Source organism: Cenococcum geophilum (assembly GCF_001692895.1).
Source record: "Cenococcum geophilum 1.58 unplaced genomic scaffold K441scaffold_15, whole genome shotgun sequence".
Classification (NCBI taxonomy): Eukaryota; Fungi; Ascomycota; class Dothideomycetes; order Gloniales; family Gloniaceae; genus Cenococcum; species Cenococcum geophilum.
In genome coordinates, this window is record NW_027137573.1 from 1,655,178 (window position 1) to 1,671,628 (window position 16,451).

Sequence of the window (16,451 nt, forward strand, 5' to 3'; positions counted from 1 at the left end):
CAATATAAGCCGTATAATAGTACCTAAAAAGGGGTACTAGGGCTACTTTAGCTAATTATTTTATAAAGTAGTAAAATACATATAAGGCGCTGCTGGAAGCATTTATATAGTAATAAAAGATATTAGTAAAGACCTTAAAAGACCTTAGAAAATAGGTTTAACAACTTAGAGCTAAGTAATAGTAAAGTGGGTATATCTATTCTAATTATTATAAGGTAATTAATAAAGAATAGGAGGAGCTAGAAAATTTCGTGTATTAACTATAGAATATTAAAACTAGTGTTAGCGATTTGGATTACAATATATTAATTCTTAATTTTAATTATAAAATATTTAAGTAGATAGCTAGGCGATGTAATTATAGGATAGAGGTAGTAATAAAGAAGGTCCTTGTTACGGCACTGGCAGAACTTGGCAGAACTTGGTTGCAGAACTTGGCAGAACTTAGTTGCAGAACTTGGCAGAACTTCGCGGTCACGTGACTAAAGGACCGTATAAAAAGAACCCTACTTCAACCGGCGCTGCTCTTCTTCTCCTTTCCTTTCTCTAGCTTTAGATCCTCGTTTATAGACAATCCAATTGTATAGGCTTGCATGCATCCTTCTTGCTGTGCTCGTGCCTTGATTAACTAAGTCACTAACATTATCTAAAGCTTATACTACTCTTTCTTCCTAAGAAGGAACTTAAATATATCTACGAACCCCAAGGATAGGATAGAACCCTAAGGACATCACTAGGACTATAAGGACAGGATAGAACTAAAAGGACACGTACGACACGAACCCTAAGAACAGGACACGCACGGACTAGGACCCCTAAAAATAAATAAACACCGGAAATTACCTAATACCCCTACCACTATGCCAAGAAATACAGCAGCCGGCAAAGCCGCCGTAGGACCCTTAACTACCTCCGATGGTAAAATAGCAACTAACTCGAACTCCCAGGTAGAGCTCGCAGCAGCTAATGCCGAAATTAAATAACTTCGAGAGCTGCTTAAAGCCAGAGAACCCCCTATACCTAGCGATGAGTTATTGGATACCTAGAGACTTGCTATAGTCCTTAAGGCCCTAGCCCAACGTATAGCATTAACACCGTCACGGTCCGCGAAGGTTGTGGACCCCCTGTTGCTTACAGATGGGACCAACCCTATATTTAATAATTAGAAGCTTTAATTGCAAGCCAAGCTTAAAGTTAATAAGGACCACTTCCCTACTGCTTAAGCTAAGATGGCCTATGTCTTTAGCCGCACTGGCGGAGATGCCTAGACGCACCTACGTCCGCGATACGCTGCAGACTTAGCAGACCCTTTCGTCTTAGAAGAAGAAATGATTAACTACCTGTCTTCTATTTATAAGGACCCCTTTAAGATATAGAATGCCCGCCTTGATTATAAAAGCCTGAACATAAAAACAACGGAGACCTTTTTAGCCTTTTAGACCCGCTTTCTGCACCTAGCCAGCCAAGCCCGAATCCCCTATAAAGACCTGCTGCTAGACCTCTTTAACAAGCTTACCCTAGACCTACAGCGCGCCGTACTGCTAGTTTATACTACTGTATAGACGCTAAAGGTACTTACGGACTACTGTCTAGCTATTAACTAAGGCCTCCGTTGAATTAAGGCACGAGCTAAGCGGTATAAAGCTAGAAACTCTTCCAACCAGACTATAAGCACTACAAGAACGGCCCGTAGTGCCCCGGCACGATCTATAACTCCTACGGCACCAGCCGTACAGCCCGCCGTTAATCTAGCAGCTAGTCGTGCAGCTAGCCCTGCCACGGGCCTAGTATTGTCAATCTGAAACGGACATCCTTGCCACTACCTTGCACCTTGACTCGGTCACCGACCCCTTGACTCGGTTACCGACTCAATTACCCTTTTCATGTATATATATAGAGGCCCTAGAGCCACATTCAATAGATAGACTTCTCATTCTTGACCTGCGCACGGACCCTCAATCGACAAGTATATACTCGGCCTACCTATAGCGACCCCCGTAGATAGGCCCTTAGCAACCAAGGAGCTTACTTCTTATGCGGCCAGAAAGACTATTTTGCAAAAGACTACCCGACAAAGGCAAGAGCAGACGAGGTTCTATTAATTTAGGAGGATAATACAGAGTCGGAAAAAGAGGAACCCTAGAGAAAGACTCCTCTCTAGGGTTAAAAGGGATCGATATGTCACATGTTAATCTAGGTCGGCTAATTAGTAGAAAAAGCTGCACTATCCCTTATACTTTATTTCGCAATAGATATTAAGTTTTAACCTCTACTTTAGCTAACTCTAGAGTAAATACCTTTGCCTTAATAGATACCTAGTGTGCCGTAAAGCTAGCTGACTTTTTAAACGCACCCCTTAAAGAACTACCCAAACCAATTCCTATTCGCGGGTATAACGGACGGATAGGGCTACCTATTACAACTATCTTGCGGATTCACCTTCGTGTTAACGGACGAAGGCAGTATAATGTCCCCTTTCTTATTACGGACCTAGGAAGCCACAATATGATCTTAGGGAGAAAATAGCTAGCCTATTTAGGCTTACAGCTCGATATACGGGGTAGATAGCTACTCTGGCCCAAAACCCTACCCCCGACCCCTTCCTTTATAAAAGAAATCAGTATTATAATAGAAAACCTTATACGGCCCTAGATCAATACTATTTACTAGGCCGATGCTATACGTAGGGACTAGGCCTTTAAGAAAGATATATAGCTTAATCCGCAACGGATCCGTATACTACGCCAACCCTAGACTACTAATGTTACGCCACCCGCACCAGAGACCTAGGAAGTCAATAGTAATCTACCTAAATTCCCTATAGAGAACTTAAGCCCTACGCAGCCATAAAGGAAGGCTAAGAACACCGGACGCTATACTAAACTAATAGACCGGAAGGATAACTTACGGAAAATAGAACGTAAGCTAAGGAAGATTACGAACCCTATACCGTAAAATACGGCCCGATAAAAGTCCGTAAAGAAACCTGCGGACCTCTTACCAGTTAATATCTACTGCATCGGTGCTGTAGGATTCTACTAGAACTTGGTCCAACCTAATACCGTTACTTTTATGACTAGCTTATACAAAATTAATTAAATAATTAAGGAAAAGGAAAGCGAGCTTAGCGGACAGGAAAACGAGCTTATAGACGAAGAGCTAGTAAAACAAAAACTACCCCATTAACACTAGAAATTCAAGGACGTATTCTCTAAGGCAGCATCCAATATACTCCCGCCTCACTAACCATACGACTATAAGATTAAGATTGAGCCAGACAAAGAAAACACGCTTAGCTTTAGCCCCCTTTACCAGCAGTCTATTGCCGAATTGTAGGCTATAAAGTAGTACCTTATTAATAACCTAGATAAGGGCTTTATTAAGCCTAGCTAAGCCCCTTTTAACTCGCCTATTCTCTTTATAAAGAAGCTAAATAGAAGACTCCGTTTCTGTATCGACTACCGTAAACTAAATAATATAACCCGCAAGGACCACTATCCACTACCCCTACTTAATAAGACTCTAGCCTAAATAAGTAGAGCTAAGGTCTTTATAAAGCTCAATATCCGTTAGGCCTTCTACCAAATTAGAATAAACCCTAGATCTAAGGATCTTACTATATTTTAAACCCGTTACGGAACGTATAAATATAAGGTACTTCCTTTTAGACTAACTAACGGACTGGCTACGTACCAGCGGTATATAAACGATGTACTCTTTAACTACCTTAATAACTTCTATACAGCCTACCTAGACGATATTATAATCTACTCTAAGAATAAGCTGGAACACGAGGAGCACGTCTATAAAGTCCTACAACGGCTCCGCGAGGCTGGCCTCCAAGCCAATATTAAGAAGTTAGAGTTTAGTGTTAAGCGTATAAAGTACCTAGGGTTTATTATTAGTATAGATGGAATTAAGACCGACCTAAAGAAAACGGCTATAATTACCTAGTGGGCACCCCTACGGACCGTAAAGAGAGTATAATTATTCCTAGGTTTCTGTAACTTCTACTAACGCTTTATTAAGAACTACAGCAAGATTACTAGGCCTCTTAACCGCCTTACCCAAAAAGACCAGCCCTTCTACTTTAACACTATATATAGGTAGGCCTTTAATAAGCTTAAGGAACGACTGGTCTCTGCTCCCTTACTCGCCCACTTTAACCTAGAACGGCCCTTAATGCTAGAGACTGATGCCTTAGATAGCGTAATAGCTGGTGTTTTCTCCCAGAAGTAACTGGACGGAGAATGGCACCCTATTACATACTATTTAAAAACTATAGTAGACGCTAAGCTAAACTACCCTATCCACAATAAAGAAATGCTGGCTATTATCTTTAGCTTTTAGTACTAGCATATATACCTAGAAGGGACCCCTAAACCTATCTAGGTAGTTTTAGATTACTAGGCCTTAGAATATTTTATAATAATAAAGGCCCTTACGGCCTAGTAGGCGTAATGGGCGGACATCCTATCCTAGTTCAACTTCTTAATTATATATAGGCTAGGCGCCATAAACCGTGCGGACGCCCTTATAAGGCGTAGACAGGACCTAGATGACCAAATAGCCGCGAAGATCTCATTATAGACCTAGACACTACTATGACCACAGCACCTTAACCCCTAAATATAGGCAGAACTAAATATAGACTCTTTAGACGCCAAGATATGCCCTATTAACTCTATGGAACTCGACCTTATTAATAAACTACTATAGGCAAACTGTACGGCCTCTTCTTTATAGGAGTACCGTGAAAAGACAAAGGACGCTATAAGCCCATAGTCCCTTAAAAATGGACTACTTAAGCACCGCGAACGGCTAATGGTAGCCAAGGAATAGAACTTATAGACTTAACTTATTTCCAAAGCACATACCTAGGTCTCTACGGCCCACCCTAGAAAAAATAAGACCCGTAAAATTATTGGCGGCCGCTACTACTAGCCCGGAATAGTTATAGATATTAACCGCTATGTACGGAACTATAACGACTGCTGTAGGTCTATAATTCCACGAGACAAGACCCTAGGACTATTAAAACCACTCCCGATACCAGAACGCCCCTAGCAGCATATCTTAATAGACTTCTATAAGCTACCTCCAGACCATAACGGATATGATATAGTTATAATTTTAGTTAACCGCTTTAGCAAGCGCCCGTTCTTAATTCCCTGTTATAAGAATATTAATGCTAAAGAGGCGGCCTAACTGTATATCCACTACGTCTACCAAATTTACGGACTACCAGACACTATCGTATCTAATTAAGGGCCGTAGTTTATATTAGCCTTCTAGAACGAGTTCACCCAGATCTTAGGCATTAGGTTAAGGCTTTCTATAGCATACTACCCCTAGATAGACGGTTAGACGGAGATTATAAATTAATACTTAGACTAGAGACTTTAGCCCTTTATTAACTACTTCTAGGACAACTAGGGCGAACTACTACCCCTAATAAACTACGCCCAGGCAACCCTACCCCATAACTCTACGGGATTTGCACCTATCTAACTAGAAATAGGGTATTTACCCTAAATAAGCTTTAATTGGGATAGGCCAGAAGGACTACAGACTATACGCGAGAAACTATCTTATAAGGAAGCCTAGCAGTACGCTAAGCGCTTAGAGGAAGCCTGGACGGTAGCCCGTATAAATCTAGAAAAGGCCTAGAAATTAATAGAATAGCAGGCAAATAAGTATAGGCGCGAGCCCGACTTTACTATAGGTGATATAGTTTGGGTTATAATAAAGAACTAGAAGACGGAACGGCTTAGCCGTAAGCTAGACTATTAGATAGCGGGACCGTACAAGGTCCTTAAGAAGATAGGTAACTTATATAAAGTAAAGCTCCCGGATTCAATTAAGGTTTACCCCGTTTTCTTGCCGGATAAGCTACGGAAAGCTATAAACGACCCATTGCCTAGACAAAAGAACGAACCTCCCCTACTGATTTAAGTCAATGGCGACGATAAATAGGAAATTAAAGAAGTACTGGCCTGTAAACTAGTAAGGAAAACGCTAAAGTACCGCGTTAGTTGGAAAGGCTATAACCTAGACCCTACCTAGTACCCTGCATGGAACTTTATTAGCAGTCCCTATAAGCTTTAAGAATTCTATAGCCGTTACCCTAATAAACCAGGACCCCTAAAGTACCTAAATAAGTGGATAGAGTGCTAGTATAGCAAAGACAATAAGCTACCGGAAGAACATAAAGATAAGAACGCCCTATAGGCATAATACGGACATATAAAGCCTAAGGGCAGGCTTTTCGGAGGGGGGGGGGTAATGTTACAGCACTGGCAGAACTTGGCAGAACTTGGTTGCAGAACTTGGCAGAACTTGGTTGCAGAACTTGGCAGAACTTAGTTACAGAACTTGGCAGAACTTCGCGGTCACGTGACTAGAGGACCGTATAAAAAGAACCCTACTTCGACCGGCGCTGCTCTTCTTCTCCTTTCCTTTCTCTAGCTTTAGATCCTCGTTTATAGACAATCTAATCATATAGGCTTGTATGCATCCTTCTTGCTATGCTCGTGCCTCGATTGACTGAGTCACTAACAGTCCTTAAGATTAAGAAAAGACTAAATAATATAGATAAATAGGTTAACTAGTTATTAGGTGCTTTAATAAAATAGAGTATAGTTAGCGGGAATATAATCTCTAAAGCAAATAATAAACTTAATTAAAGATGTGTTAAATAGCTAAAAGTGCAACTTATAAAAACACGCCTTAGGTTTAATCTAGATAAAGCTATAGCTTGCCTTTTACTTAGCTAGTAGCTTACTTGTTTATACTAAACGCTTACTTAGCTTACCCTAGGCGCTTATCTAGCTTACCTTAGGCGCTTACTTAGCTTATACTAAACACCTTAAGTCGCCTAGTAGCCTTTATAATAGCCTATACCCTAGTTCTTTTTTTACTATATAGCTTAGGAACTTTTAAAAGTTTTATATAAGAAATAACTTTACTAAGATCCGTACACTTCCCTACCTCGCCTATAACGTCTTATTATTAGTAACTCTCTATATTAGAGACGTTAATACTAGACCTACTTAAAGAATATATCTGTAAATATTAGTACTGCACACCTATACTTAAAAAGAGGTGCTTTATTAGCCAGTAACTAATTTATAATGCTGTTGATATAGTATATAAGGGATTAAATAGTTAAATATATAGTAATATAAAAAAGGATAATATACTAATGCGGGTAGAGTTACCGCCAAAGTATTCTATTATTCGTAGAGTACTTTAGTTAAATACTTTAGCTAGGAATTAGATAGCGCTAAAAAATATAACTTTACTAAAGGCCTATAACTAAATAGAGCCAAGTTATTAAAATATAGCATTAGTTAGTTTAAAAAAGGTGTATTTTATTTCGCGGATACTAGGATATAACTGTAATCGGTTGCTACTATATTACCTCTTTAATATTAAATATACTAGGCCCCTTAATATCCTTAGTTTTCTTTATTTTCTCTATTAACTAAGCGTAATAGTAGACCTATAAACTTGCCTGGGTTTAATCTAAAAATTCCTTTATAATATCCTTCTGCTAGATATTATTACTCCTTAATAGAATTAGCTTATTATTATCCTTTTTTATAAACGCTTATTTTATTTATTAGGGTAAACCTAATAATTAGGAAGATGCGGGTAAATAAAAACCTAATAATGCGCGTAAATAGGAAATCGGGTTTTGGGATAATATAAGTGGAGGGCTTCTATATAATAAGGTTAGATAGTTTTCTATAGGTAAGAGATACTGGTTATATATTTAATTTTTAACGATACTAGTTCCGGCCTAAGTTAAACATCCTTATATAATTATTGGCTCTACTAAAGAGCGAGGAGATAGAGCGTTAGGTGATAAATAAAGCTTAGCATTTATTGGGTATTATAAAGCCACCTCCTTAGAATAAATTAAAGGGTTAAGCTCGGCGAACTTCTTTAACTATAGTACTTACTTCGTTTTAGGAGGATTATTATTATTAGATCTGACTATAATTCCTAGGCTACTATATTCTAGTAAATTAAGACTATTAGTCTTACTATTAGGATTAAAGGTAGGATAATTAAGACTTTCGCTCCATATATTCATAAGGGCCTTTATAAAGTTATTAATATACAGTTTATAGGTTAAGGTAAGGGTTAGGGTCCTTAGGCCTAACCTATAGTATTAAATATATAATTAGGGTTTATAGTTCTAGACTTTAGTATAGAATATATTCTAGTAAATAAAAGATATATACTATAAGGGGGTAATACTTAAAAACTGCTAGCGAAAGTAGAAACTTTATATCTTGTAGTTTAGGGTAATAGTTTAAAATCGCCTTTTTAGGGCTTACTAATGCGGATAGATTTGCTAGATGCTATATATAGCCTCTAGTTACTAACACTTATACTTTAGAGATAATTATATTAGTGGCGACGTTTATTATTTAAGTGAAATATTATAGAGGTAAAGGCGCTATACACTGTATTTAAATTCGATTTTATATACTGCAGTCTATTATATAGCTTAAGTATCCCTTAGACCTAGTGCTCTAGCTCGCAGATCTACTACTAAGTTGATATTTATATAGTATATATTAGTGGCGGATAGGTAGTAACTAGAGTCTTATAGATACTTTTAGCTCTGTATATTAGGTCGCCTATATACCTAAAAGTTGGTAATATATAAATAAAGGATGCCGTGTCCGTGGTGGCAAGCGGAGCTCTCTAGTATAACCACTATAGAATTAACTCGCCTACCGCCTACTTTATTATTGTATAATTAGACTTTTTTTTTTATTTTTTTTTTTTATATCCATTGTATTATACTACGTATAATACTGCGCATGCAGCCTCTAGGCTATGGCGCTATAGTTCTATATACATAAATCCTTCCTAGGCAGCTTAATATGTACTAGTAGCTAAGTAGACACTCCAGCCCGTTTTTAAATACTAGGGGAGTCCTAGCCTATTAGTGTTTTGTCCTAATATTTTGCTTACTATAGTCCAGTTTATACCAAGAAAATCACACGAAAATCCTAGCTCTTTTATCTATTTCTGCCGTATTCTGCCGTTCCTAGAGTAGAAAAAGCGCTCTAAAAGGTAGATTTTTGACGTAGTTTTGCATATAAGAATAAGAGAAACCATATAGCTTACTAGCTTAAAAGTAGCTACCAATTACCCCTATACGACTGTTTAATTCTGTACCCTATTCCTTCTCCTTGCTAAAGAAATAGGTAGGGAATTAGTAATTAGTAGGTACTCTCCCTAAAAGTAACCTACTAATGGTATTTTATAAGGGCGAACCTCGTTACGTAAACCCACTCCCATAGGAAAATTTTCACGAGGTTATCTTGTATAGGGTATAAATACCAATTCGCCTATACACCTTATATTTAACGTACTAAAGTAATACAGGCCGGCCCCCTTCCCCTATCCCCTACTATAGCTACCCTAGCAGTGCATCGTCTGCGGTACGCCTGCGGTGCGCCTACGGTACGCCTGCGGTCCTCTATAGTTTAATCACCTATAGCGCGACAGCCGTGGACCGGTTATAGTAGAGGTCGTCTGCTCTGCAGCAGACTAGTTATAGAGGAGGTCGTCTACCCTACAGCAGACTGGTTGTAGAGGAGGTCGTCTACCCTGCGGTAGATGGGTTATAGAGGAGGTTGTCTGCCCTACAGTAGACGGGTTATAGAGGAGGTCGTCTGCCCTGCAGCAGACGGGTTATAAAGGAGGTCGTCTGCCCTATAGCAGACGGGTTATAGAGGAGGTCATCTGCCCTGCAGTAGACGGGTTATAGTGGAGGTCGTCTGCCATGCAGCAGACGGGTTATAGTGGAGGTCATCTGCCCTGCGGCAGACGGGTTATAGAGGAGGTCATCTGCCCTACAGCAGACGGGTTGTAGAGGAGGTCGTCTGCCCTGCGGCAGACTGGTTATAGTAGAGGTTATCTGCCCTGCGGCAGACTGGTTGTAGTAGAGGTCGTCTGCTCTGTGGTAGACTGGTTATAGTGGAATTGTTAGTTGTGGTGGCTAGCGTTGTGGTGACGTGTCTTTAGGGGGTATACAACCGGCGGCGCCCTTGCGACGACGGACGGAGGAGTAAAGGGGAGGCGACGGACAGAGAAGCAAAGGGGAGGCGACGGACGGAGGAGCAAAGGGGAGGCGACGGCAGGTAGTTATATATACTAGTAGTACTAATAATATAGTAGAGTTTACTATGCCTGCTTATCCAGGCCTCTACCTCAGTTTTCTAGTGCTTTATCCCAGCTATAAGTAGTTAGCTACCACCACTAATTATATAGGGATTCTTACCAGTTCTTACGGATATCTTATAATAGGGTTAGCCCAAATACCAGTCTGCCCCCTAGTAGTCTATATAAGAGTTTCCTCCTAAAGTTAGTACGCTTTCGTATGGCTTAGGAGCCTTCTATAGCCTTTAGTTTCACGCCTCTCTTTATTATTTCCGCTAGCACGGGTATAAGCTACCATTTATAGGGGTCGTAACTCCTATCTTACGCGCCTACTAGCGTAATTCTACAAGGGCGTTATAGCTGCATCCTATAATATAGAGTAGGTATATCTTTTATAGTTAAGGCCTACTAAACCTCTCCCGCCTAAGTAACTCCTGTTTGCTCCTTAAGCGTACCTTACTAGTATACTGCCCTAGCGAGCAGTTCTATCTATTGGTATACTAATACGCGCATCCGTTCTCTTAAGCTACGTAGTAGTCTCTCTAGCTAGAACGTAATCCTACCTACCTACTAGGTGCACTAGGGGTTAGAGCCTAGCTAAGGGGTAAAGTCCCTAAAGCCAGCAGTAGCTACTATGCACTACGCCCTATAGGGGCTAGTAGTAGTATAGGGGCGCAACACCCTATATACTACTAGTCTCCGTTTTACGTTACCTATAAGAGTCTCCTTATAATAGGCCAACCGTATCTTGTAAAAGGGGTTATAGATACTTAGTCCCGCGCTAGGCAACCTACTCTACCCTCTCCTACTAACTAAGCTTATATCCCCCCTTTTTATAAGCTAGCCTATATCTCTAACTATTAAGACCTTATATAACTAGCCTATATTTCCTTAGAGCCTCCCCCATATATATATGCGCAGGTTATATACACCACGCCTATTAAAACCCTCCTGTAAGTTACCTAGTTACTATAGGGCCGTTAAAGCTGGCCTATATTTCCGCTACCTAGAGCTTTGCCTGTGTTTCCACCTCGTTAAGCTATCTAGTTGCTGTCGCGTCGCTATCGCGTCGCTATTGCGTTTAGGTCACGCGCACTACGCCTATTAAGACCCTCTTCTAAGTTACCTGGGAGTACTAGATACCAGATAGGCCTTTATAGAGGGGCCTTAATAAGTTCTCTAGGCAGGGGCCTTAACAAGTTCTTTGTAGTAGCCTTAGGGCCTTAATAAGTTTCGTATAAGGTATCTATAACGCATTAACCTTAATAAGTTCTTATAAAAAGAGGTTCCCTACACCCTTGCTATATCCCTACGGTCTCAAAGCTAGTATAAGCCTAAGGGTGTCCTATTATACGCCTAGGACGCGTCTATATTAACTAGCTAATAAGGCCAATTTCGGGCCTGGCTATAAGCCAGGTAGTTATACATTAGGTAGTTTTTATATCCCAGTTTCCCTTAATAGGCCTCCCTAGGTAGTAGAGCAGGAGCCTTAAGCGGAGGCAGTAAGGCTCCTAGTATTATTAAGGGCGATACTTTATGCGAAGCTTTATACAATACATTATACGCGTCGCAAGCTTAACACCACAGAACCGCGACAATAGCGCGCTACACGCGCTACGGCGGCTCTCTACCATCGCCTCTGCACTTAGCCATCAAAAGGAATTAATTCCTAATGATGTTTCCACCCGCGGCAATGTGGACGCGTGCAGTAGGGCTTCACGGGCATAATTAGACTTAATAGTAGTAAGTAGGGCTCTCTAGAGATTGCTATACAACTAATACGCCTACTGCCTACTCTATTATTATATAGTTAGGTTTAGTAGTATTAAGCGGAGCTCTTTAGCATAATTGCTATATTATTAACACGTCTGCTACCCACTTAATTATTGCCTAATTAAGCCTACTGCCTTAGGATTCTTTAAGGACTTACTTTACTATTAGAGAGACTTTGTTATACTAAAACTTAGCTATCTTATAGCTCGTTAGCTTATAAACTAGTTTAGATTCTAGCCTTAATACACTAGCTATTAACCCCGCTTGCCTTAATATAATAAGGTATAAGATCTACTACAACCTAGGAGAAAATTCTTATCTTAGCGCCTTATAGCACTATTATAGCGATTTAGCCAACGGCCTTAGGCATAGGATAGCTTTAAGGGGTTGCTTAAACTTTACTATTTTATCTTATAGTCTATAATAGAAACGGGTTATCTATACTTACTTCCTAACACTTTTTATACTATATAGTAGTGCTACTATTAAGAGGTCTAGATTGTATAATTGCTATACCTATAGGGAGACTTTACTTAGGCTTTATCCTTATAGCTTATAATATATCGGGTAGCTCTGCTCGCTAATATAAGCGTATAACTTAAGACGCTAAAGCGATTAAAAGATAATGCTGTCCAATCTAGGAGTTAAATCGCGCTACTAGCCTAGGTTTTTTGCTGCATAACTATCTTAAGTAGGAAAAGCGCTGGTGTGACGGTAGTGCGTAAAGCTAAACGCCGGAGTTGCTTACCGTAATAAGAATTCTATAAGTTAATCCTTACAAATTATTAAACGGCGGCTTAATTAGCTGTGGTGGCCTAAAATACAATTGCCTAATCCTATTAGTTATAAAGGATTAACTTACTAATATATACTAAGCTAAAAGGGTATAAGTAAAGCCCTTTAAGCATTACACGTCGCTATAAGGAAGGAATGTTTAAGCTTACTGTAGTTAGGGGCATAGTAATATCTTTTGTGTTATTAGCAGTAGTATTTAAATTAAAACAAAGGGGTGTAGTTTATATATAGTTTTACTATTAAAGGATATCTAGAACTATAGAAGGAATAGAAAAGGATTAGTAGTATAGGTGGCATAAATAGTATAAAGCTATAGGAGAGGAATAGTAGTTAAAGCTGGAAATAAAACGGCGATAGGAACTATGCTTTTATAGGCAACGTTAATATATAGGCCTTTAAAAGCGGCAGTGTTCGCCTATAAATCTATAGTTCTTCTTTACTTAGGGGCAAATATTTAAAAAAATTTTTTTTAACTTAGGGTTTTAATAACTAGTAGTCCTAATATAATACAATTTCTATTAAGAAGGGCTTAATAAATTATTATATCCCCGATTTACATAGGGCCATATTTTATCTACTTATGGAAAAATAAAGCTTATAAAAAGTACTAAGTATTCCTAAAGTAGGCCTATACCTATATAAGAAAACTAGATTCTAAAAGCCATTTTAAAGAGCCTCCCTTTTACATTTTCTGCCTAATATTTTTAAATATTACGCCATACTTAACCTATTTGAATTTAAGCTGCGCAAAACTATATAGTAATCTTAATAACTAGCCGGGCTTTTACTATAGTTTTTGCTAGTATCTTTACTATATTTCTTTATAATTACCTAAAAGAAACTATCTATTAGCTTATGTCTTTTATTCTCCAAACTACCTAAAGTACCGCAATTTTTATTAAGCCTATATTCTCTATATAAGGCGTTAGCTATATATTTAACTATTAAAAAGTCTATCTTACACCATAACTATATTTATTAGGTATCTTTTTTAGGTTTTATAGTATTTTATATACTAAGCTTTTACCATATATTAGAGATTAGTGCACTTATAGTAAACCTAGGTATAATCGCATATCTAATAGCGTATAAATAAGTAGAAATAATATATTAACTACAGAACAGTTTGCTTGCCCTATACTATTTTATATACGTTTTAACTAAGGCTACTACTTAGCCTTTACCGCCTAAATCTCTATAAAACTTTACTTATGTATAGAAGAGCATAAGATAATAAAATATTATTCTATCTACTCTACTAGCACCTTTAAATCCTTCTTTACTTCCTAAAGCACCTCCTTTATTTAAGAAGGAAGTTTTTTATCCTTTCCCTTTTGCCTCCTACTACTTAAAAATACTACCTTTTGTAATCTATTAACCTAAGGGATTAGTGGCTAATAGTACGGTAAAAAGTTATTGTCTGTACTCTTAAGAAAACCCCCTTTATTATCTACTTCTCCTTTCTTTATTTTAGCTAGCTCTTCTATATTTATAAAATTCTACTTATTAAACCTATTAACAATATTGCCTTTTTTATTAGGTCTATTATAGTAAATATATATCTAGAATAGCACCTAAAAAAACGACTTAAAATTATACTAAGCTAAGTATATCTCGCCTAGGAGCACTCTAATTACCATAAACGCTCTTATGCCGGTCTTACCCTACACTCCTAAAGGCCCTTCTCGCTGCTCCTTAATCGCAAGATTAAAGTTAATTAAGAATGCCGGTTAAGAAGGATTATTATCTTCCTTATTTATTACAAGGTTGCCTATTGGGATGTTATATTAGATAATACTAGCCTATATATATAAAGACTTATATCCTTTAATACTACCCTTTAGTATAGTAAGCATTGTAGCCTAAGAGCTTGCCTTATAAAGAGGCTTTCTATAATCCCTAGTAATAACGCGTTAATATACTTAATTTAGGGTTATAGGGTGCCTTCCGCCTTTAGGCGGAGAGCCTAAATATATATACTTACTAAGCGGTAATAGGGCGTTAGTGTAGCTAAACGACCTCTTTCTATTAGAACTTCAGCCTTTCCTAATTTTTACTCTAGCTAGTTTTAGAGACATTATTAAGTTTTCTAGCTTATAGTTTATCGCTCTTATAATATTTAGCCCCTTATAGATATTATTATAAATATTATCTTCTTTACCGCCTATATAAACTGTCTCGTAGTAATAGTACCTGGCTATATTAACTACTTCTTTCTCTATTACCTTACGCAGTAGTTTACCTTCTTCCTCGCGCTGTAGGTACTATTATAAGTCTTTAATAATAAGGGGTATCTTAGAGGCGTCCCCCTTACGGTATACTTTCTAGTAAGTAGTTACTTAATTGGCGATATAGCGTACCCGCTTTATAGATTTGCTAAGGATAAAACGCTTAGTCTGATTATTACGTATAACCTTAATATATTGTTTACTGTCTAATATTAGAATAGTAGGGTTAAACCTAAGCTACTTTTTATTTATTTAGAGAAATCCTAATATCGCTAAGATAAATTATAGTCCGTCTTTATTAATATTAAATAGTAATAATGCGATGCCTCTTACCTGGTTATACTCCTATAGCTATATAATAGATCTATAAAGGGTAAAGCCTAAGATAAAGCGATAAGTGTCTTAAGCGGCAAAGACTTCTCTTATATATTTCCCTAAATTAAACTATACCTATAAGGGTATATTAGAGTTTAAATTACTCTTTAGCTCTTTTAGTATAAGTATATGCGACTAATAGCATTAAGAGCTTTCGCTGGCTATTAGATTATTTATAAAATTAATATCTAGTTTTTGCTTTACTGTAGACCCTTATAAGGGCTGCTTAGTATATATAATAAGTGTTTATTATATCTTTAAGGTAGACCCGTGCTTCTTTATAAAGCCTAAAATTAATTTAATTAGGCTACTAAACCACTCTAGGACATTATCTTGCTCTATATTTTTAGGCTAATTACGCTAGCCGCCCTCAGCGTATAGTAAATTATTCCCTTCCTTACATTTCTTAAAAACGGCGGCGCTTACCTCTTTAAGACCTTCTACTTCCTTAAAGAATACTTTATAAAAGCTAGGAATCCCTATATAAAAAGGGCCTAGCTCCTCCTTTAGAATATAATCCACGTATTCCCTATATTTAGACGAGTTAGTAAAGCCACTTATATTACGCAAATATAGGGTTTATTAAATATAGAGTGGCAGCAGTTAGGGGGGAGGCGTAGACTCTATTATAGTAGTAATAGTATTACTCTAAACATCCTTATCTAGTTCTCGATTAATAACTGTTTTTAGGAAAGGGGTAAACCGTTTGATGTTAAAGTTATTAAAATTAACTAAAGGGAGGAGTCGGAGAAGGTTACTATAAAAAGTACCGCGGCTAGCGCTAGACGGGAGTAGTTAAGCAGTAAGAAGGTTCTATAATGCTAAAATAAGGTTAACCGTAAGATTTTTAAGCCCTATATATATTAGAGAGAACCTATAATAGATAAATTAACAAATACCTTTATTGCCTATTTGGCGTAATAAGTTTAAAAAGCTGGAGGTACCTAGATCCTAATAAGTTAAGTTAAATAAATTATAAACGCCATTTAGTCTTTCCCTAATAGGGTTTATTTTAATTATCTTTAATCTAGAGAGATTTACTATTATAAGTAAATGCGCTAAAAGCTATGTCGGAAGGGCGGGTAGATAGGT

General features: G+C 37.9%; 1 protein-coding gene across 1 annotated transcript; it reads right to left on the minus strand.

Annotated features, from left to right (window-relative positions):
* Positions 1-15,719: 15,719 nt before the first annotated feature.
* Positions 15,720-15,938, minus strand: K441DRAFT_554262 (uncharacterized protein; the record flags this gene model as incomplete). The annotated part of the gene is made up of 1 exon (XM_067643220.1): positions 15,720-15,938. A coding segment is annotated over one exon (219 nt), but the record flags the coding sequence as incomplete, so codon positions are not given.
* Between the last annotated feature and the right edge of the window lie 513 nt (positions 15,939-16,451).